The following is a 24,373-nucleotide window of genomic DNA, read 5'->3' as shown; positions in this document are numbered from 1 at the left end:
CATAAAGACATAACAGTTTTGTTATACCCTTTTCACTTCCTTTTTATCCTGCCTGGCTAAAATGATTCCGAAAAGTAAGTACACTCACACTCATGCTTAGAAAGAGATGTCCCATGATAAGCTGGTTGAATCAACTCTTCCCTCCTGTGATCTAAGATAATGTCATGAAAGTCCTGAGCACAGTCCTGATAGGTTATGGGGATTAGAGCCGTGAGCCGCTCTTTGTCATTAGAGTTCTGAGATCCCAGCAGGCCCCTGGGACATTAACTCACACGCCAGCAGTGAGCCCTGGAGAAGCTGCCCGCAAGGAACGTTTAGAGAGGGTCAAAAGGAGGGCAAGGGTAAGAGTCAAAGTTGGCAGAAAATGCATCCGTCCTTAAACCCTTGGAAATGGCTGCCTGGGAATCTGAGATGTGGGGGAGACGAAGGAAAAGCGTCAGCCCTGGGGTGGTGCTCACAAAGCTGTGGCTTCTTCCCCTCACTGCATATTCAGAATCAACCTTTAATCCTAGACCGTGAAACATCTTGATGGAGCAGATGTGGGGACATCAGGACGTCCCTACCACTCTGACCTTTGTGAATAATGATAGAGATGCCAGCTAGGGTGAAGGGATTGTACAGAGGTATCCCCTCTGAGCGGTCCAGTTCTAGGCTGATGTACCCTCAGGCCTGAATTTGCACTCTGGGGAGCTAAGGACAGGCTGGCTTTCAGCCCTGACTCTCATCTACCTGGCAAGTTGCCCTTGTGATGGACAGATCTGCACAAACCTCCAGATAGTTGCCTCTGACTTGACATAATAGGGTTTGTTGTGGGGAGGAGTGGTGTGGGTGTCCTCTTCTTTAAGAAAAGGAATCCCTTCTTTGGGTGAAAGGGAACCTGAAGAGTAAAGAGGAACTCTCTTCTGTAGTGGAAAACCTAGCAAAATTTGGAAAAGGCCCATACCGTCTCTCCAATCTTGCCCTATTCAGAACCGTCCCTCCCTGCCACCCCTGATGTGGTGGGTCTTGCTTCTTTTGGGGGCAAAGGAAGAACGTCATAAAATAGAAATAATTAACACTGCCTCCATTCTACTTCTTAGAATTATCAGGAAGCTCAAATGAGAACATATACAAAAAACCCCTATGAGCCCCAAAGCACTACATCAATGCAAGTTAGTATTATCCAGAGGGGGAGGGCATGACCGTTCACTCGTTCACACACCTGCTTCGTGCCTTCGCCCCCAGCCGGTCACCCAGCACTTCTCCCCACCGTGCACTTTCTGGCCAGCAGGAGGGATGCATATTGGCTGAATGAGCTGTTTCAGGGTCTCAGGCCAGGCTGTACTGAGCTGTAGCAGAGCAATGTCATAGTCAAAGGTCTGACTGTTATAGTACTCATGGACCACAATTCTCTTCACTGGGGAGATGAACTTGGCATTCCCCTGCACGTACATCCCGAGGTGAGCAGTCCATGGCGTGGGGTCTGACAACCTGGCAGAAAAGGAAGGAAGCATGAAGTCAGTGGCCAGGGTTTGAAGAACCATCCAGGATTTGGACACAAGCCCTCTGCAGCCTGACAAGGGCTGAGGGAAGGAGGCCTCCCTTCCAGTTCTATTCTAGTCCCTGGCTCTGTCCGCGGACATGGCGAAAAACACAACTTTTCCCAGCCTCCCTGTCTCCTCATAAACAGAGTTGAAGGAAGGTATAGTAGGGGTGGTGCATGGTAGCCATGTTCCAGAAAAGTCCCTCTGCCATCCTAAAGAACTGCTGGAAATTCTGTTGCCCCTGCTATCTCATGAACCACACGCAGGTCAAGAATGTGACTAGAATTAATTTGTTACATTCTTCCTATTCATGCTGACATAGGCATCTGATGGGGACAGACAGGGCTGGTAAGACAGTGATCTGGGAGTCCTTTTGCCTAATTCAAATAATATGAATTCAAGAGAGTTTAGAAATCAAAGTGCAATAAGGAGGAATTGGATGAAATTCCTTCCTGTCATCCATCTACCAGAAGCCTGAAAGATCATGGCTACAACTGCTCAAGCATGACCATTCACAAGGACCCCACTCTTTGCCAGCCCTTCCAGAACTCTACTTCTGACCTTTGTGGCCTTGCGCAAATTTATTGAGGGCCTTGTGGTCTCCATGTGAGGTGTCCATCTCCACCTGCACAGCAGCCTTGTTCTAGTGGGATGAAGAGATTGTTCCAGCGGGGTGAAGAGATTGCGAAAGCTTTGCAAGAAAAATAAGGACAGAGTTCAAAGAGTGTGGCCCCGAATCTGCTGGCCTGACATCTCATGGTTGGCATCGGGGACCTTGGGGAGTATTAAGGTTAACATATTACTTGGAACAGTGTCATAGTATAAAAGACCAATGATCGAAGACAAGTATAGCCATTTTAGTCATGAACGTGAATTCTGTAAGTTCCACAAGAAGCACATAGTTCAATTATATAAAACCCTTAGAGGTTTTATATTAAATTATTATTTTATTTTTACTTTATTTTTATTTCATTTATTTTTATTTATTTATTTTATATTTTATTTATACTTTATTTTATTTTTTACATCATTAAATTATTATTTTATTCAAATATTAAAAACCCTTGGAATTTCCTAAATGAATAGAGCCACAAAGCTGTCTTTTATTATGTTGTTATGTTAATGTTGACTTTTGGACCCCACCTAAGGCCGGGGAGCTGGTGGCCAGGAGAACCAACTATCTAATTGGAGGGTTACAACTTTCAGTCCCACTCAATGACCTCTGAGGAGGAGAGAGGGGCTGGAGGTTGAATCTACTGCCAATGCCAATGATTTAATCAATCTTGCCTGTGTAATGAACCCTCCATAAAGACCCAAAAGGATAGGGGTCTGGAGAGGGCATGATAGATTCTCACCCTTTCCCCAAACCTTGTCCTGTGTATCTCGTCCCTCTGGTTGTTCCTGAGTTACACCCTTTTACAATAAACCAGTGATCTAGAAAGTAAACCACTTTTCTGAGTTCTATGAACTGCTCTAGCAAATTTACTAAACCCTAAGAAGAGATGGTTAGAACCTCTATAGCTGTTGAGCCAGAAGAATAGCGACAACCTGGACTTAGAATAGGTGTCTGAGGTGGGGAGGAGGGAAATGTTTCCTAGGTCTGAGCCCTCTACCTGTTTAATCTGATGCTATCTGCAAGCAGACAGGGTCAGAATTGAGTTAAATTGCAAGACACTAGACTGGCGTCAAAGAATTAGTTGCCTGATAATGTGGGAGCCCCCCACCCCTGCCAACCACCACTTTGGAAATTACCCTTCCTCTCCAAATAGAAGTCCAGTGCCTGTTCTACACACACACACACACACACACACACACACACACACACACACACACGCCATTTGAACTGCTCGAATGTCCCCAGCGGGCAGCTTCCTTCCACAGCTTGAGGGCAGATGCAGGGTCTGGGATCAGAGAGTGTGCCCTCTTAGACTAAGAAGTGAGATGCCCTACCTGTTTCCGTGGAAACAGTGGGCCGCAGAAAGAAGCCACTCCCTGGAGATGACCGAGGCTGCGCAGTAGGCCGAGCCGACAAAGTGGAGGCTGACTTGCCACGGCCAACCCCCTTCCTGTGTGTCGCTGCCCCCAATGATGCGGTGGAGGGCGGAGGAGCCCCTGCTGCAGCCTTCGGAGAAAGGAAGGGCCATGTGACTTAAAAGCAGACCAGGCGGGGGGCGGGGTGGGGGGGGAGCAGACTTGGAAGAAAAACTGGAAATTAAATCAGGTTTCAAGCTGCACTGGGAACTGAGGCACCAGGCAGGCAATTGGAAACCTCTTGGAAAACGCACCCCCAGACCACTTCCTCCGGAGAACAGGTGGGACACAGAGTCTCTGGACAATAAAGCACATTGATTCAAGGCCTCATTAGCAACAGCTGCGTGATAGGAACAGTAGCCTTGGGGCTTAGATGATTGGGGAGGAAAAGATTAGTTCCAATCGCGAGAGAAGCAAGTGCGTCTTTGCGCGCTGATTTGAGAGAAAGACAAATGAAAACCTATTAAGACAAAGTAGTTACCAGAACCATTATTTTCCAGTTATGTTTTGATAACGATGCGTAAATACCCTGCTGCCTAGGAGCCAGTTAGAGACCACAAGCTAACATATGGCAGATTATGGTTTTCAGGGGTAGCCAAAGAAAGCAGCAGCGCTTGGCATTGATTCTAACACAAGGCTTAAGTCACAGTCATCCACTGTGTTCCAGTTTCAGTTTCTTTTCTCGGGGACTTTTTATTTAGGAGCCTCTCCCTTGATTAGAGTTACCAGAAAGTGGAAGTTCTCATTATAAGCACCTGAGGCTTTAATGCTAGCTGTCGAGAAAGCAGAGAGGATCCCCTCCAGAGGTTTTTATTCTGAGAAACCATTTCAGACGCAGTTCGCCAATATTTACTATTCTTCCCAGGACCCCAACTTTTGCCAGGGGGATTGACCCCAAGAAGGGAATGAAAATGAACAACTGGAACGCGAGGAGGGAGTACAGGGAGTCGGAAGGAGAGTATTTCTACTCACTGCAGCCTTCTTCGTCGCTTCCATCTGGGCAGTCCACGGTCCCATCACACTGTGCGTTTTGTTTCCTAAAGCAAATATCATTGCCGCATTTAAAAGTCCTGTGGCTACAGGGAATGCCTAAAAATGAACAAAAGAGGGTAGAGTTTTTCCTGCCCAGAAACAGACTTGAGGGAATGACACTCAACTCCGTCCTCCAAGGATGGGGTTGCCCGGGCATCGGTATTTGCCGCTCTAGGCAACATGGCAGAGGGCAATGAAGTGAGCCCACGGTGACCAGCCCCCTGACCCCAGCAGAGCCATTGGAAGCCAGGCGGGCAGGCAGACCACTTGTTGAGAATCAATCCCATGGCCCCTCCTTTCTTCTTCCAGAGATGCAAAGCGGTTGGCCTTACTGGTTTCTTTAGGCCGTGGCCTATTGATTATTTTGTCATGCTCTCCAAGAAAATTTTGAGCAAAGGTCAATACCATATCCAGTCCTTTCACAGCATTATGGGGGAAAAGGGTTTGGGAATCCCAGCACATTTGTTCACAGCTCTAATGGTGTGTGTTTCTGCAGGGGCTAGAAGAGAACATGCCCATAACGGTATCTGGCAGGTCCCACTAGATCACGTCCTCAGCATCCTTTACTCTCCAGCGGCATTAAAAGCAAATAAGCAACAAAAATCTTCCAGTATTCACACGGCACACACGCACATGCGTGCACACACACACACGCTCAACACACACACTCAACTCAAACAGTGACCAACTGTCCCATTTTGCCTGGGCCCAGAAGGAACCCAGGGAACTGGGATTTTCAGTGCTGAAACTGGGTAAGTCTTGGCAACACCGGGACACATCGGTTGTCCTACCCCCCACCCCAGGGGTATTCAGTTCCCACTTAACGGAGTACACAGGAAAAAGGTAGAGCACAGAGGACTCTCCCTCACTCTGAGTGCAGTTCTGCTCATCCTGGCCATCCTCACAGTCCCTGAAGCCGTCACAGACCAGAGGGCTGGGCTGTCTTAAGGAACTGGCATTACAGGCGGGCTTAGGAGTCACTGGAAGGAAAACAGACAGAAAGCTCATGAGCCTGAGTCATCACCGGCCTTTGAGAACCAGCAGTGCCCTTCTAATGGTGCACATGGCTAAGATGACTTCCATAAAATACAAAGTGTCTTTTCCTCCAACCTGACACCTGCCAGAGAAAAGCAGAGGTTGAAACTTTGCTGTAATCCCTAGTACTCCGAGTTGGTCAGATCTGGTTTTTGCTTTTGCCAAAACACATTCAACTCTGGCAATTTGTGTACTTAATTACAACTAAATGCATCCCGAGATGTTCTTTTAAGGAAAAGAAAAATCATAAGTTGTTATCTAAATTGAACTTGTCTGGTGTGCCTGGGTGACTCAGTCAGTTCAGCTCTAACTCTTGATTTCCGCTCAGGTCACTGTCTCAGGGTGTGGAACTTGGTTAAGATTCTCTCTCTCTCTCTCTCAAAAAAAAAAAAAAATCAAATAACTAAATATATAAAATTGAACTTGTCTGCCTTCCTAAACAAAGTGGGAGTGGCCTTAACTTGAGGATTTCTTATTCATTTTTTTTTTTTTAAATCTCAGGGCCCTAACTACATAGTAGGTGCTCATTAAAGTTTTGTTGAATAGATTAACAGCTATGAGATCTTGAAGGACAATAGGCTTGTCATCTGTGTATAAGGAAAACTGTCTTTTAAATGATTTGTCCTGGGTGATCCATTTCCTGAATTAAGAAACACCATTGTAAATTATCACAAGTTTTCTTCTTTGGAATATTTTCATGAATTGCCTTTGGACAAGGGACAGGCACACTTATATTACTTATATTAGCAAGCACTCTTGGAAGATATGATTCCTTTGATATTTCTGGTTTTGTGAAAAGTGATCATTTTTTGTTATTTGCTCTTGTGTTTTCAGTGGCATCTCTTATTAGGGGCCAGAGGTAACAAGAGAGGACATGACTGCCCTGAAATGTTCATTGAGGCTTCTGGGTGTACCTAGCTGACTCCTAGGGAATATTTTCCAAAATGGCACAATGAGAAATAATGATCACCAAAAACAGCCCTTTTTCTTTTTTTCTTTCTTTTTTTTTTTTTAAGATTTTATTTATTTGACAGAGAGATCACAAGCAGGCAGAGAGGCAGAGAGAGAGAGGGAAGCAGGCTCTCTGCTGAGCAGAGAGCCCGATGCGGGGCTCGATCCCAGGACCCTGAGATCATGACCTGAGCAGAAGGCAGAGGCTTAACCCACTGAGCCACCCAGGCACCCCAGCCCTTTTTATACAATAACAATAATCATAGCAGGGAATGATAATAATGTAAAAAAACACCAGCAACCTTGCTCACTATATAATGGCCAGCATTTATTTTCTTCAGCAACAGAAAACCCTATAGATTGAGAGGGTCACTGAGCCCTAAGTTAAGAGAGTTTTACTTTGTTTTGTCAAAATAAATAAATAAATAAATAAATAAAGGTGTAAAGCCACAGGTTGTTTTTCAGGAATATAAGTTTTTCATAGTTATATTAACTGTACTTTTTCTCCAAGAATATGAAAGGAATTAAATAACTTCACCATCACAATTGTATTTGAATGAAAGTCTGGATCTTTAGGAGAAAGCATTGCCGATGGTGTCATATGGTCTGATGAACCATCCCCTCCATATGACTCCCTAAAACTGGAGGTAGATTCAGGAATGATGTGTAAATAGTAATGAAAACCCAAGAGAGAGAATTGCTGTCCAAAATAGGAATTTCCAATACCCTGCCCCTTCGTCATTGCAAGTGTGACACTGTTGCAAACTATTCAGGCAATAATAGCAATAACAGTAATTCTCTCCTTCCCAACACCTGTGCTCCATGAATGAATGGGCTGAAAGTGGTGACTTCTCTGTTAGTTGAAGATTGTGGTTCATTGAATTACTGGCCTCAGATCCTCACTCCCTGTGGGACTGCTATACACTATTATACACCTCCACTCTTGCATGACCCCAAAGTGTGTGTGATAAGCTTCCTGCCCCTGGACTGTAGTCTTAGCTCTAGGATTCGCTTTGAGTGATGGAATATGATGTAAGTGATGGTGTGCTGGCTCCAAGCCCAGAACTTAAGAGGAACACTGTGGTTTTGCTCACCCCTCCTTTGCTACTACCACTGCCATGGCCAGCCCACTGGTTCAATGAGAAAAGGAGCGACCCAACCTGGAAAGAACCAAACTTAAGAGGACCTACTGCTTAAAGCAGAAGGACCCAGCTGAGGCCAGCCTAGATCAGTCCTATCTCAAACAACTCACAGGTGCATGGTCTAGAATACATGATTATTGTCAGTCACTGAGTTTTGGGTAACTTGTTATGCAGCAATAGCTAACAGCTACAAAGACCCAGGATATACATCAGCAGCAACGATGGCCCTGAGAAGTTACTTGTTCCTAAGAAAGCCACAGAAGAATTAAAATACTCACCACAGAAAAGCTCGTCGCTTTCATCAAAGCAGTCATTTACTCCATCACATCGCTGGGCTTGAGGGACACACAAGCCAGAGGAGCATCGAAAAGATCCAATGGGACAGGCTAGAGACAATAAAACACGAGAAGTCTTGGGTGAGTCCCTAAAAGTCGTCAGACCACATGAACAAAGAATGATGAAGTATTAGGTGGTTAAGGAATTGGCCATGTAGAGACAGTAATTCTACAGTTTCTCCATCAAATCAAGCTATAGGTGACAACTGAAAGACAAAACAAGTGACTTTAGGAGAGCAGAGAAAGTAAACTAACCCACCAGAGGCTCTGAGGGGACACTGGCTCCAGATCACAGGTATAGTCAAACTTCCACTATCTCCATCTTTCACTCAGCAGTCTGGCTTCGTTACTGACTTGGAGAAAGTGAAAGCTGGAATATGCTTTAGAGAGTCCAGCAGTCTTGGGATGCAGTCTTTAGACTCCCAAGGGAATTACAAGTGGCCTCCTGGTGTCTCTGAATCCTATATTATATGATCACAGGCACTGTTCTAAGGACTCTGTGCTTTTAAGTCCATTTTCAAGTGATCACTGTCCCCAAATACATTAGTAACCACTGATCTTTGACACTTGGACCTAGAGAGATTAGTGACTGGCCTCAAAACTCAGGACTCCTGCCTTCTACCTCCCAGTCCGCTTCAACTGGCTACTCATGAAAGATCCATCTTCTACTTGATCTTGAATTATAAGTCCTGGATTTAAAGCTAAATATATTAGAAATAATAAATCCTTTGTTGCTATCATCTGAATGTTAGTGGGCCCCACTAATTCTTATGTTGAAATCCTAGTGCCCAATGTGATGGTACTAGGAAGAAGGGCCTTAGGAAGGGAATTAGGTGATGAAGGCAGAGGCCCCATGAATAAGATCAATGTCCTTATAAAAGAGGCCCCACAGAGCTCCCTCAGCCTCCTCCACCATGTGAGAATAGAAGTCTGCGACCCAGAGAGAGCCCTCACCTGACCATGCTGGCCTCCCAATCTCCGACATCCAGCCTCTAGAACTATGAGAAATAAGTTTCTGTTCTTTATAAGCTACCCAGTCTGGAGTACTCTGTTAGAGTAGCTGGACAGACTAAGATACTCCCCTTGTGCAAAAGAATGGGGGAAAATGCATGGTCTGGCCAACCCCTATCTCCCTGGCACACAACGGAGAGGGTAGGTTTGTAGAAAATATTCATGTTTGAAAAAACAATTGAAAATAAGACGACTCACTATTTACCTGTTATTCTTGCTGGAAATTGTAATATTCTGATATTCAGAAGTATGATAGCCCAGATCCAGAAGCAAGTATATTGGCAAAGAAGGAAGGTTCTAAATGAGCTTTCTCTCAAGTCTTATCCTCATGGAGTGGTTAACCCTTACTTTTCCCCTTTTAAAATGGGCCAAGAGTTTCCTGAGTCAATATCTAGTCGCTCCGGCTCTAAAGACTTCCCCCAAACACTGCTGACTACCTCCTGGCCATTGTCCCTGTGATTCTCAGTGTGGAGAGTAACATTTTGAGGCCTGCTGTTTGAACTCTCCTTGACCAACCAACTCTCCCTATGGGTCATGGGCTGAAGTGAATCACAATAGTTGTCTTCTGATCCATTAAATATTCATATAAATATCATATGTTCAAAGACTTAAGAGTAGCAGGGACAATAAATCAAGAAATGGGTCTGTCCCATATAGCATAAGAATAACATAAGAAACAATTTCTCAATTGTAACAGAGAATTATGTCATTTCTTCTACAATTTAAATGATAGTAGTAATAAATACATAAGTTTGTCTTATTGATTATGTATTTTGTTTATATTATGTGTATTTATAATATATTCATTTACACATTAGTAGTAACTAAGCAGAAATAAATCTGTTTTTATTCCTTAATTTCTTAAGTTTATTGAGTTTAGTTTAGTTTAATTTATAAATTTATTAAGTTTAGAGTTACGAAGTATGAGGCTCTGTTTAACCATTTATTCGAGTTTTCTAAAAAGCGAATTCCAGGCTTACGTTGACTAATGTTGTAACTTCCATATTCCACCAGAAGCGGCTGGTCGGAAAGCCTTGAACTGCACTGCAGCTGAATGCGAGCGAGCGGACTAGGCACACGGAAAATCGTCTGGTGATCCATGTACGAGCCACAGTACCTAAGGAGGCGAGAGTCAGGGAAGAAGTGTGGATGAGGCTCTGTCCACGCATCCCCATTGACAGTGAGCACACAGACACTTTGGCACTTTGGGCTTTGTAAGCAAAGATGCTCACCTCAGAGCTAACGGTAGTTTTCCAACGTATGCTTAAATGGCTGAGTAACTTCTGTCGCCTCAGTTTTCTACTCTGCTAAATACAACAGAAGTACTCTTGACTGTTATCTAGGGTTCTCCTCACCAATACTTGTAATCAGAAGAAATATGGGTCCTCTCTTTCTTTCTGTGTAAATAACCATATAACAAGAAATACCTACTTTTGCCCACAAACCTCGCCATGGAGCAGAGTGGAATCCTGTATAAGGATTTCCATATTTCATCCTGAGCTCAGGATGAAAATATGGAAAGAACCCAGCAATAGTTAAAGTAAAACACAATGATATTTTTTTTCCAAATGAAATCAAAAACCGATGTGCACTTTGGGGCTTGTCCTTGGTAGAATTTCAAAATAACAATGTCTGCCCGCAATATTTCTTCACCTTGATTTTTCTTACTTCTTGTACCTATGAGCAGATGCCCCTCCTGTTAGTAATTCTTACGATATGAGTACTGTGGTTAGTAGAACATGAAATATTACTGTGCTCTCTGGGGGCCCGTGGTAAGTTAGGTCTCTGCCCTGTGTTGGCGAAGCTCTTCCCAGAGTGAAACCTGCAGTCTCAAAGGGAAACAGCAAGCACATGGGCTGAGGAGGGACAACCTCCACTGGAATCTGTGAATGCCAATCACTTCTCACCCCCAAGGCCCTTGAGCTAGAGTTTAGAGGGGAACAGTAAGGCAGGGGGGCATAGTGGTGGCTAATGAAACTAAAATTTAAAAAAAAAAAAAAAAAGGTGAGAAATTAGAGAAACCAGCAAGAGTTGGTTTACAGATACAGACACATGACAGGTAAGAAAACCGAGAAGTCGGAGCGCCTGGGTGGCTCAGTGGGTTAAGCCTCTGCCTTTGGCTCAGGTCATGATCGCAGGGTCCTGGGATGGAGCCCTGCATGGGGCTCTCTGCTCAGCAGGGAGCCTGCTTCCCTGCTCTCTCTGCCCACCTTTCTGCCTACTTGTGACCTCTCTCTCTCTCTCTGTGTCAAATAAATAAATAAAATCTTTAAAAAAAAAAAAAAAAAGAAGAAAGAAAGAAAGATAGAAAAGAAAACCGAGAATATAAATAGGTGAAGTGAAGAGTTCAAGTTCATAGTTGTGAGAAAGTAGAAGAAGGATTAGGACTCAAGTCTGTTGGTACTAAGCCCTAGAACTTTCTAGGGCACCAACAGCTTTCCTGTCAGGAACTTTGCTCTGCAGAACTTCCTAGGAAGGACATCCATTCCTTCAGGGCTTATAGGCTGCCTTCTAGCTGCTCTGAGTTCACACACCCCATCTTCATCTTCTCTGAACTCATGAGCACCAGGCTTCCTTGTGCCAGCATTACCTTTTCCTACTTCCCCATTATGCCTTTACGCAGCTTTTCAGCAAGGTATCAGAAATTAGTTCAGTTAGATTCTTTCCTTTTTAGATGAAAATAACTGGTAATGGAAAGGGCTGGCATTTTAAATCCTAAGGGCACAACTAGCATCAAAAGAATCTGATAGGATTTCTCCCAGCCAGCAAGACAGAGGGAAGAGCTGGCCCTTTGGAAATAGTATTTAGGGCAGAGAGCTCTTCTGGTATTGATTTCTTGGGAGAAGATCTTGTTCATACTTCGGCAGGAACACTCCGTGGGTGGTGGGGGTTGTTACTTAGGGCAAAAAAGAAATAGTATCATATTTTACAAAAGAATTGTAAAGATTTGTTTTCTGGACCTCTAATGAAATACCAGAATGCAATATTCTTAAAACTTGAAGAGGAAGCACATTCCATAGTATTTACCCATCCAATGTCATTTCCAAAGCAATTTTTTTAATACAGTTGAGACATGATGTTATAGTCATTTCAAGTACAAAAAATAGTGATTCAACAACTCTATCCAAAACAATCATATTAATTATAATAATGGTTAATATTTTTTTGGTATGTAGTATGCATTATTTAATTGAATGCTTAGCAAAAAAAAAATCCCTCCTTATCTCATTTACAGACTGAAAATCAAAGAGATTAAATTATTTGTCCTGGTTAATACAGCTACTGAATGACAGAGCTAGAATTTGAACCCAGGTATTCTGCCTCCTACATAATAGACCCTGATTCAAAAGTACTCCCAAAAGAAGTACAATCCACGTCTTAATAATGGATCCAAGGATGCTCATAAATCAGGTAGGATTTATCCCAGTGAAGACAGAACCAATGACCACTTTAGCTCGCAATCCGAGAGCTTAAAGGAAATGAAAGAAGGTCGTTCAGGAAAATCATTTAGAAAAGGAAAGCCTCATTCATGGATTAACAATGAGCACAAAATTAGCAGGTAAATCCCTTAGGCTAACTTCACAAAAAATAATCTTACCTCAAAGTAAACTTCGAAGCTATTCTGCTATAAAGACAGGACATTCTATACTTTTTTAAAAAGATTTTATTTATTTACTTGACAGAGATCACAAGCAGGCAGAGAGAGAGAGAGAGAGGAAAGCAGGCTCCCTGCCTAGCAGAGAGCCCGATGCGGAACTTGATCCCAGGACCGAGATCACGACCTGAGCCAAAGGCAGAGGCTTAACCCACTGAGCCACCCAGATGCCCAGGACATTCTATATTTTTTATTACAAGATCTATTACAACTTCAGAAGCAAATAAAAAATAAAAACCACTACAGGACAAATGAAAGGCAAGAGTGACGAGCTCCTCGGTCAGTACAGGAAGCTCAGTCATCTAGATTTCTCTCATCAACCTCAACCCACGTCACAGCCTCAGGATACAGCCAGGCCAGTGTAGCCTCTCCTCCTGCAAAGAACTGGCTAAAGGTTTCTACCTTTCCTATCACCAAGATTCCTATTTACTATTTCCTCCAGGGCTGCATGGTTTGAAAGTCTTCATCTTCCAAGCTATTTTTTGTAAAATGTATAGTATATACACCCATAGCCCAGCAGCAAGGAGCAATGAGCCAAGGACTTGGGAGTCATAAGACATGGATTTGAATCCTGGCTTAATCACATATGACTGAGTGACCTTGAGCAAGTTCTTAGCCTCTATATCCTTCTATTTCCATATCTGTAAGTAGTAAACTGTAAACTCTTTGGGAACAAGGAATCCAAGGCTTTGAACTTCTGGGTCAGGCCTTTCATCAGATTCCTTACATCCAGAACCCACTTACATGTGCTCATTAATTTCCCACCATCCATGGTCACAGCCTTTCGCACTCTTCTTGGTTATTGAATAGTTATGGAATTTCAGTGCTATGCCAAGGGTTGAGAGCGAAGTCTGTGAAAAACATAAGTAAGAAAAATGTTTCAGTTGAAGGACACATTTCAGGCTGATTCCTCATTCAGAGCTCATTCCCTTGACTTGCTGTTCTCGGGGCATTTTATTCTCTGTGCCCTATGGCTTTTGGTGGGGTAGACCCAACTCCCCTCCCCCAACAAACTGGAATGAGGAGAGCATAATAGAGAGGGTGGCCCGTTCCCAGGGAGCCGCTGTTAGGTCCCAGTTTCAGTGAGCTGGGTGACTTGGGACACATTAGATTATCCCTAGGTATCGGTTTCCTCCTTGTAAATGAGCTTGAAAACACCCCTTTGTTAATGAGTGCACACAGTTTCCTCCTTTGCTGACAATAACAACATAGTTTATTTAAAGCACTACTCAGATTATTTAAATAAAGGAGAAATGAATCAGAGTCCTCTTCATATCCAACCTGGGTATTCCTGAAGGCAGCCACTGAGTCACTCCTAGGTCTGCTCAGACAGGATCAAACAAGAAAAGAGGCTGCCTGTACAGCACCTATGTGAGAGCATGTGTGTGCACGTGCGCGCGCACACACACACACACACACACACAGAGCTGACCTTTTGACAACATTGTATGACATACACATACATTATGTTTGTGATGTCATGATTTTAGGGTTTTTTTTTTAAAGATTTTATTTATTTATTTGACAGACAGAGATCACAAGTAGACAGAGAGGCAGACAGAGAGAGAAGGGGAAGCAGGCTCCCCGCTGAGCAGAGAGCCCTATAAAGAGGGGGACCCTGAGATCATGACCTAAGCCTAAGGCAGAGGCTTAACCCACTGAGCCACCCAGCACCCCACAAATTTAATTTTAATTTTCACTTTGTCCCAGAAATTATTTAGAGAGAGTTTACACACCTCCTGGGAGTGGAATTTTTGTTCACCCGCTCTCAAGCTTTCTAATTCTATACTAATTAGATAAGAGATTATTCATTGCGTGTATGGCTTTTTAATGTTTTTATTTATTAAGGATTTTGATATGATTGGATATGTGAATCCTCCAAGATCATTTGAAAGAGAAGGGTAATGTATGTGTGTGTGGTATACTATCCCTCATTGCTGTAGTTATTGTCCCCACTACCTGTGTCAGGAACCAACGGAAAGGAACTAAAATCCCTCAGTTAAGCATTGTCCATTTCTCGTTGTATTTCCTATAGATTTTGATTTATGAGTATTAATGGCATGTCCTTTGGTACATAAATAATTATCAAAACCTTCACGTGGTTCACCCTCTTTATCATCATAGATCACCTTTCATTTCTCACCCAGTGTTGTTGCCCTAGTGTTGATTTCCACTTTGTTGAGTGCTAAGGTTCTGATCCCAGCTTTCTTTTTGTTTATGTCTGGTATGATATTGCCCATCCTTTTACTTTCAGCTTTAGTAAATCACTTTTTATGCTGCCATCTTTTGTAAATAATATACAATTAAGTTATAATTATAGTTTTAAGTTCTTGAATCAATTTGTGATTCAATACTGTTGTCTTTTTGTTTAAGAGATGGATTTTACCCATTGATTTTTTTATTGCTCTGATATTTGGTTTTTTTAGAGATGTCATCAAATTTGATGTTACAATTTCTTAGTTGTGTGTATGTAATTCTTTCTAACATGGACTTAAATACAGCAGCCCTCCTCTCTCAACCTGTCTTCGAGAGGGAATGAATCAGGTTACTTATGTCCCTCATTTAAACATCACAACAACTCTGTTAGGAAGGTAGTATGAGTCCAATTTTATAGAAGAAATCAAAACTAACCAAAAATAAGTGACATGCCCAACGTTACTCTGCATTTCCCTGAAGGCCACGTGGTGGCCATAGTGTGTCATGACACCTGGAAATGGACAGTGAGGGCTCAAGAGGAACCAGACTTGGTAAAAACCAAGGGTTCCTGAGGGCACAGAGTGACTTTTTCCCCAGTCTTGTTATCTAACTTTTACTTCACATTTAAAAAAAAAAAAATGCCAAAGGATAGTGAACGTCTTGAGTGATCACTGTAATTTTATAGCTTAAGGACATATTCCAATGCAGTTCTCCTTAGGAAGCTTATGTAGGCATTTTCACTGTGTTCCATCATTCCAAAGTAAAACAGATTTAAGTGCATCACTGCCCGCCCAATCTACACAGCCCCAATTAAGTTCCTTTGCACACCAGATTCTACTGACACAGATTCACACACAAATCTACATTTGTGGCCAGATTGGCCAAGAGGCACTACTGATATTAACCAGCGTGACCAGTGGGGTCAGGAGGTGCAGGTCCACAAAGCATTGTGAAGTGTTTTGTTCAACAAATGAACAAAAATGGAAAACCACTACGTATGCTCTTTCCTTCTATGTCCTGTATTCTCTGTTCCCACTGCCCAACCCGTGCCTTTGCTTTGGGAACTTTTACCAAGTAAGAGGGAGGATTTATCCTGATCTGGACCTGCTCTGTTGAAATATTTCTCTAGTCAGTGGTAGCAACAGGATGCAGGACAAGTTTTATGCATGTCCCTTCTCAAGCACGAGTGGTTATGTTTATACAGCTCAATCCATCTCCAATGGGCACTGGAAACTTCGGTGTTTCATGTTTGCTGGGGAAGCAAGGAAGACCCATTTCCAAAGTGATAATGAGGAGGGGAATTGACATGGCCCACAGTAATCTCGCTTGCATCGTTTCCACCTAAATTGGTGGGTGCTAAGCTGATGGCATCAGTGATAAAAAAAAAAAAAATCCAAAACCCCACTCTATGTTTCTCTTCTGAGATCACATACCAAAATATGTTAGTTGGAAAACAAAAAGAAGGAAGAAAGAGGGAGGTAAATATTCAACTAAGTATCGTTACGAAACATAGGGAAACTGAGCATCTTTAGGAACCGGGAAAAGGAGGGGGGATGTGGGATTTGCTCATAGAGAGCAGCTTGATTCCTTTGAATGCTGCCTGGGTCACTTTCTATTTGAGTAGCCTCTGGCCAATGGCCTGCCCCAGCTCTATTTCCCCGCTTATAAAATGTGACAAGTTTCTCTCCTATATCACAGGCATGCTTTAAGAGCAAATAAAAATGTGTGTCCAAAACAAACAGGTAACATGGTCTAAGCCTCAGTGCTCTTTTACACTTTTTCTTGTTTCACCACACTTCTTCCCCTGCAGTCTGTAAACTCCAAGAGAGCAAGGACTTTACCCTATGGTTATGCACCTGAAACTGACATTCTGTAAACATTTGTTTATTCTTGGGAGAAAAACCACAGGGACTTCAAGTTGGAGCGGGAGTTAATCCTTCTCAGATAAATGAGACCATAAAAACTCAGCTGAAAGGGAGTCTGCAAAAGGGATTGATATTTGGAAATCAGACTAGGCACTAAGAAAGACTAAAGATGATAGAAATCAACTCTTGTGTATAAAAGGTTTTATCATGCCTTGAGCTGATATTTTTTATCACTTAAGTCATTCTTCTCAGATGTTTGTAATAAGTTCAAAGCTACTTTACAGGTCACCTTTTTTTTTTTTTTTTAAGATTTTATTTATTTATTTGACAGAAAGAGACACAGCAAGAGAGGGAACACAAGCAAGGGTACTGGGAGAGAGAGAAGCAAGCTTCCAGTCAGCAGGGAGCCCAATAGCGGCTTGATCCCAGGACTCTGGGATCATGACCTGAGCCTTAGGCAGACGCTTAACGACTGAGCCACTCAGGCGCCCAGACCTACAGGTGATAATTTTTTTAACATAATTTCCATTTGCAGAAATATGCTATCACGCAATTTTAGGTGGCTGTTCAAAGCTATCTGAGAAAAGGACAGCTTTATTTAACATCCACACTGAGGGGGACCAACCTTGACCTCTGGGAAATGCTGTGTCACCAAAGTCTGTCCCCAATATTTCCAGTCTGTCTCCCATCTCCCATCCTCTCTCCCTCAGTGGTGTGCTTTTTTGCTTTATAAAGAGTTCTTTTTACTCAGCTTTTCTAACCCTTGACCCCTAGTGAAACAAAATCTGATATTCTTTTTTACATCCTGACTAGAACAATGTTTAGGGATCTTCACATTAGGTCTTATGGGTTACCATGGAATCGATGTTTATTTTACCTCAAAGGAACTTCAAACATTTGACAGAACTTCAGGGAAGGGGTCAATCTTGTTCTGGCTGTCATAGAGAAGATATACTTGCTTTTTGGAGAGATAGAAGAGACAGATTTGATGTCTCTCTTTTTCCTTCCCCAACTCATGAGTGACCTGAGGCACTGAGATTCTGCTGCCCTGAGGCATTAAGAACAGGTGGTGGGCAAGAGTCCAGAAGCTTTGGGTTTTAATTATTTTGGAAATGTTTTCAACCTTGATGAAAAAAAATAATTTAAGGATGTATGCCATCAGGAAATGAAACTAAGTACACATATGAGTATAATAAAATTATTAAAAATATTTAACTCTTGGGGTGCCCAGGTGGCTCAGTTGGTTGAGCGACTGCCTTCGGCTCAGGTCATGATCCTGGAGTCCCAGGATAGAGTCCCGCATCGGGCTCCTTACTCGGAGGGGAGTCTGCTCCTGCTGACCTCTCTCCTCTCATGCTCTGTCTCTCTCTCTCTCAAATAAATAAATAAAATCTTTTTAAAAATAAAAAATAAAATATTTAACTCTTTGTGTACAAACAACACAGGCAGCAAACATGCTCCTGCCTCAGGGCCTTTGCCTCAGCTGTTCCCTTTGGCTGCAACACTGTGATTCTAGGGATGCATAGGGTTAGTTCCCTCATGTCTCTCAGGTTTCTGTGCAAATGCCAGCTTGTCGGTAAGGTTTCCCCTGGCCTTGCTATTTAAGGTAACAAATTCCTCACATCCTAGCCTTTATACTCCAGACTGCCCACTCAGCTCCAGAGCCTCCTTCCCTGGTTTGTTCTTCTCCATAGCATTGTAACGCCATGTACCATACTCTACATATATTTGTTCATTTGTCATCTGTCTCCGCCTCTTATATGGTTAAGCCCCATGAGAGCAGAGCTCTCGTGCGTGTGCGTCAGATATCATGGATCCCAGTGTCTAGAATACAGCCAGACACATAGTGGGCATTTAATAATAGCATGTTGAATTAATGCAAACACTAAACTTCTTGTCACTTACATCTAATTGCTATGCCTCACAAAAATCATTTTATACATACATGCTGAAAGAGCCTTGCCCTACATCCCTCCACAGGACACTACAGTTGGAGAAAGAAGAACAGTTATAGACTAAAATTTTAAAGAAAAATAAAAAGAAGGAACTCTGTTAGGGACCAGACAGAGATGTACATATTTTATATAAATTTACAAAATTTGGTTTGCTTATATAACTGAAATATATGTTGCCTAATTCAATGTATTCTTTCTTTATTATTCTTATGGTGATGCTGATAGTGAAATAATTAAAAATTAATAAGTGAGCTCTATCATATTAAAATAAAAAACTGTTTGATCCCATAACAGTATCTTTGCATTTTTTAATACAGATGAACAAAATAACAATTGGAAAAATAAGTCCGTCGGCAAAGAACAGTTAATTTATGGGCAGATAGTTGAAATTACAAGGACCTTTCATGTTCTAGGAAATGTATTTGATTAAGGCTTAAATATTAAAAAATTAACTCACATTCTTTTTGTAGTAAAAATAAAGGTAATTAAAAATAGATTCCTAAACATAAGATAACAATATTTTTCTAAAGTAGTGGTAAAACTAGGCTACCTGAAATTTCCAGGTACACTTGCATTTCGGAGGATAGTAGCTTGGGTAATATGGACTTGAAATTTTCCCTTCAAAGCCAGTGATTTCTTTGACCAATACTGTGTTTTCACACTCTGAAAAAAATATCCAGTAACACACAATGATTTGCAGTTGTGAGATTATGGGAAATGCATTGCATACATTTCTTTAACTACAAAAACACACTCCTTGATCATCAAATTTACATACTTTTTGAAACTTAAACCAGTTTTTCCGAAAAGAAACAGCACCCTATAGATATATAGCTAAACTTCTTATTTAAATTCTATATTTCTTTTCAATCACATTTTGACTACAGATCTATAGGATGCTATTACTCTCTTTAAAAACATAGCTCAAATAAATTTTTAAAGCTTCTAAGCCTATTTGTTCTCATTAGTGTATATTTGTTGTTGAAGAAAAATACTCAGTTTACATAACATGTTGTTCTGTTTAAATAAAACAATCTAAACATCTATTTTTACTGTAGGGGCATCCTTCTGCTAAAATGTAATTTCCTTTATCTATTTTGTTTGCTGTTTTCCCTATCACCTGGAATCATTCCTAGCATATAGTACATGCTCAATAAATGTTTGTTCACAAATTCCACTGCAATACTTCTGAGCTAATCGTATTTTTAATCTTTGGAGTTAGAGATAATTTTCAACTCAACAAAATCTCAAATAGCTTGTTCAATTTGGCTCGATAAGTCAACTTTGTATTTAGTTTTGTAATAATTTGACCAAACAAACCTATCAAAATAAGCCACTGCCTTAAAATGTAGGTGGACTTATGAAGCTCTGACCATCTAACTTAATTAAGCCAGCTCCACTGCCCTCCTCACCCATCTCTCATTCTGATCCTTTGACCTTGTCAGGGCTCATAAAGAAGTTACAAAAAGACTAGACTTTCAGGGATGCCTGGGTGGCTCAGTTGGTTAAGTGGCTACCTTTGGTTCAGGTCATGATCCTAGTGTCCTGGGATCAAGTCCCATATTGGGCTCCTTGCTCGGCAGGGAGCCTGCTTCTTCCTCTGCCTCTGTCTGCCTGTGCCTGCTCTCTTGCTCTCTCGCGCTCTCTCTCTCTCTCTCTCTCTTACAAATAAAAAAATGAAATCTTAAAAAAAAAAAAAGAAGACTAGACTTTCAGTGAAGGCTAACTTTTGTTTTGTTTTACTTCGCCAACCCAAGTCAAAAAGAGAGGAGGGAAAGGAAGCTAGGTCACTTTTTGCTCGCTCTCTGACCTAGGAAAACCCATCAAATCTCTGGGGTTTACTTCCGGTGCACTTTCTAGGATGGCATTCACACGTATTGCTATCAACGAGAATTCACGGAAGACAGCCACTGTAGTGTGCTAGGTACTGCACTGTTATCACTGAGCTGCGAATGCGCCCTTCTCTGGGGCTGTGACGGGGACTTTCCAGCAGCTTGTCCTTTGCCACCTGGCTTCCTGCCAGGCCCTGCCCATAGGGGGCGCTGCAGGAACACTAGAACCCCGGAGGAGGAAGAATGGGGCTTCCTGCGGTTCTGTTTCCTCTTCCCGGGAAAGTCCCCCGAGCAATCCTCCTTCCTTCCCTTTTCCCCCCTCATTCTTTCCCACTTTCCCCCCACTATCTCCCGCCCCCCCTCCGCGCCCTACACTTTCTTCCTGTAGCAGAGTTGAACCCTGTTAGCAGTTTTCCCAACTTGCGTTTTATTGCATCTTCCTCAGACATACAGCCCAGGCTGTCTGGCAACCCCTCCTCGAAGGTCTGGGTCCCAGGTCCGTGAACACCTGCCCCTGAATTCTGAGACACTGGCTCCAGCTGAGCAGCAACCCCCCCACCTCCCCTACGCCAGGGGTCTGAGTTTCAGTCCACAGACCCCCTCCACATTATAAATTGTCAGTGTTGTCACCGATTTCCTTTGTGCCCCCTAGAACTACAGGGGGTAGTTGCTTCCTACAAGTATTACACCCAGAACACCTTAGGTTTTCTTTCTGCCTTTTGAGTGACCTAGCTGACACCTCCATGCCGAGTTAACAGTTGTTCACATCAATGTTCGCAGTTTAAATAATAGAATCTCTCTCCTCTGAGTGGACCCTGAGTCAAGGTCCCTGACTAATAGGATTGGTTTTACAACACAGCCTCAGGAGAGATAAGACTGGACTATGATAACAGATATTTTTCAAGGTGACTTTTTTTCAATTAAGAAAGACTTACGTTCTTCTGGAATGACCTCGAAAAATGCCCGGATTCCTGATAGACTCTGTATCTGAGGAGACTTAAACGACACCAGCATGAGATTATTTGTGGAGACGAAGGACATTAACGTTCTTGTGGGTTCACAAATTCTGAAACCAGACAACAAAACAAAAGTCCATGAGTAATAACAGGTTATTGAGCAGTGAGCCTCCTCCTACCATTCCACCCATCTCCCTGCCCATCCACACAGTTCTTGTTAGGCACACTCCACCAGCCAGATCTTCAGCGGCCACAGGGCACGACAGAGGGGAGGTGATAAAGATACAGAAACTTTTGCAGGGTAACTATCAGAGAATCCTCCTGGATGGCTGTCACTGGACCCCCCTGGAGATGTAGCAAGGCATAGGCAACTACTGAAATGGCTACGGTCCTGAGTTCTGGCCTCAAGAAAACTGGGTTCAAAACTCAGCTCCATCACTTAACTGGCTGAAAGAGCCTGAGCAGTCAAGGAACTAATCTTCAAAGATGCCAGCTCCCCGATGATGAAAGGGTGGTAGTACCAAGAGTCTATTCCTCACAGCACTGGGGTGAGGATTAAGTGTGATAATAGCAAAGTATGTCTGGAAGGATGAAAAAAAATAACTGAGGAATCAGAGCCAGTGACCAACTTGTGTTTCATGGTAACCATTACATACTGTTGACATCTCTAGTAATGCATATTCATCACCAAAATATACATACGTAGAACACAGTTGCACACATATATAAGCACTATTAAAAATAATAATTCATGTGTCTTTTTAGCATAGTAACAAATACTAAATTTTTAATAAATTATAACTATCATTATTAAATCATCAAGATAATACTTAATAAGCACTCACAAAAAGATGTCTGCTAGTAAGTAAAAAATATTAGGGTATGTATATATATGTGTGTGTGTAATTACGTATATATATAGGAATGAAAATATTTGTGCAAAAACATAACAGACAGTTGTTGTAGGTAATGAGATTGTGAAATATTGATCTTGTTTTTCCCTGTTCACTTTCACAATGAACACAGTCTTATCTTTATAATAAGGGAGAAATTTTAATTGCTTTACTAATGGTATGCAATCATCAGAAGATTTATTCTCACACGCTAATGAAACAGTAGATTTCATTGCGGTTGCAATAAAAGTAAAATTAAACAGAAGAGTCAGCTAGATTTCAGAAATATTGGCTGACCTTCCTGCTATACTGATTTTGACCCTTGTATGCAGCAAGTAAACAGCGAACCTTGTGTCCCATAGGCTCTGGCTCATCCAGGGGATACTAAATAAGGCATGGGTCAGTTCTTTGATCTCATGAGTGCACACAAAAATTGTTTTAAAAGTCTAAGGGAAACAAGATACAGCCCAAGAGAGACACTGTAAAAAAGTCTTTACTTGCCAGAGTACCTATACAAGATGGTGCTCCGGATTGGCAAGAGGGAGTCATAAATGGTCAGGGAGTCAGTAACACAGTTGTCAGCTTCAATCTGGACGGACTCTATTGAGAGACGAATCAGATAGCCCACGATGGCCACCAGCTTGAAGTGACACATCAGCCTCCCTGAGGTTGCAGAAATCTCCACAGGGTAGCGGAGAGACAGATGATCTGCATAGAAGTACTGAGAGCAGCCTTTGTCTGTGGAGACAGCACTTGGTTTTGTTTTAGGAACTTTTAAAAAAAAAATTTTTTTTTAAAGATTTTATTTGTCAGAGAGAATAAGAGAGAGAGAGAATGAGAGCAAGCAGGAGCCAGCAGGCAGAGGGAGAAGCAGGCTCCCAGCGGAGCAAGGAGTTCGATGTGGGTCTCGATCCCAGCAGCCTGGGATCATGACCTGAGTGGAAGGCAGGCATAGACGTTTAACTGAGTGAGCCCCCCAGGTGTCCCAGGAATGACTTTTCTAGATATCTTTATAAAGAGTAAGGACCAAAGAGTTCATATGAAGGACGTCTGCTGTTTTTGACAGCCTGGAATCTGCTCCCCTCTCTTCTGGTAACAGCACCAAGACTTCACTTTGAGAAACTACCCCTACCCTGCCTGTATGGTTTGGTTGGGGTTAAACTCACCTCTACAACCAGAGATGGGCACATGACCCAGACTGGCCAATCAGTAAAAGAAGCTTGTTCATGAATGGGCAGGCCAGCCAATCTGAGGCACTAAGTTCAGCCCCAGAACTTCTGAAAAAATTCTGGAAATTTGTGTGGGCTTTTTTTTTTTTTTCTACTATTGTTGCTACTGGTAAATTCTAAGCTAGGATCTACTGGTTGCCATTCATGACACTGAGTTAGAAGAATACACTCGAAGCTTCCACAGGGAAAAGCAAGGATGCAGAGTTCTGATGATATTTTATTTTGCAACCTGGCCCCAAACATGCCTGAAGACAGCACATTCCATGTATGTCCCAGTTATAAAGCCAATCATGTTTCTTCTGGGATTAAGCCAGTTCAAGTGTATTTCTGTCACAGGCAACTGAAAGAGCATTACCAAATACCATCATTTGAAAAAGAAAAGTACAGCCAAAAAGGATACTGCTTTGGAGACAGCGTAAGAGAAACTGCATGTCATACTTTACCAGATCCTATGGTTGAAGAATAATCTGACCGAAGCCCAGCTGCATTGAAAAAACATGGGGAAGAGAGACTGTCAGTTCCAGTATTCCATTTGGTTGGAATTTGGCTTAGTGAAAATTCCTTTCAGTCCAGCAAATCATCATTTCTGGGATTTGCTTTAAAATGATCCAGGAGGGTAGGGGAAGTTGTCTGTGTATTTCAAGAGCAAGTGGGACAGCCGTGAGTTCATAGTTGTTAAAGCTGAATAAAGGGTACATGAGAGTTCATGGCACTATGCTCTTTACTCTTCTT

The 24,373-nt window shown here is 42.3% G+C and overlaps 1 protein-coding gene across 2 annotated transcripts in view; it reads right to left on the bottom strand.

Annotated features, from left to right (window-relative positions):
• The window catches only part of TMPRSS7 (transmembrane serine protease 7), a 36,962-nt gene that overhangs the window by 2,506 nt on the left and 10,083 nt on the right, over positions 1 to 24,373 (bottom strand). The window contains exons 6-16 of one of the 2 annotated variants that reach the window (XM_044255043.1): positions 24,085 to 24,123; positions 22,922 to 23,150; positions 21,499 to 21,629; positions 19,282 to 19,394; positions 13,460 to 13,566; positions 10,041 to 10,177; positions 7,993 to 8,100; positions 5,456 to 5,566; positions 4,527 to 4,643; positions 3,474 to 3,645; positions 1,202 to 1,470 (exon numbers count right to left, since the gene is read on the bottom strand). In XM_044255043.1, coding sequence (XP_044110978.1) covers positions 1,202 to 1,470; positions 3,474 to 3,645; positions 4,527 to 4,643; positions 5,456 to 5,566; positions 7,993 to 8,100; positions 10,041 to 10,177; positions 13,460 to 13,566; positions 19,282 to 19,394; positions 21,499 to 21,629; positions 22,922 to 23,150; positions 24,085 to 24,123 — 1,533 coding nt within the window. The remainder of the gene's footprint in view (positions 1 to 1,201; positions 1,471 to 3,473; positions 3,646 to 4,526; positions 4,644 to 5,455; positions 5,567 to 7,992; positions 8,101 to 10,040; positions 10,178 to 13,459; positions 13,567 to 19,281; positions 19,395 to 21,498; positions 21,630 to 22,921; positions 23,151 to 24,084; positions 24,124 to 24,373) is intronic. The other variant, XM_044255044.1, reaches the window with a different exon arrangement.

This window comes from Neovison vison, chromosome 6 (genome assembly GCF_020171115.1).
Source record: "Neovison vison isolate M4711 chromosome 6, ASM_NN_V1, whole genome shotgun sequence".
Lineage (NCBI taxonomy): Eukaryota > Metazoa > Chordata > Mammalia > Carnivora > Mustelidae > Neogale > Neogale vison.
This window is presented reverse-complemented; position numbering and strand designations above follow the sequence as displayed.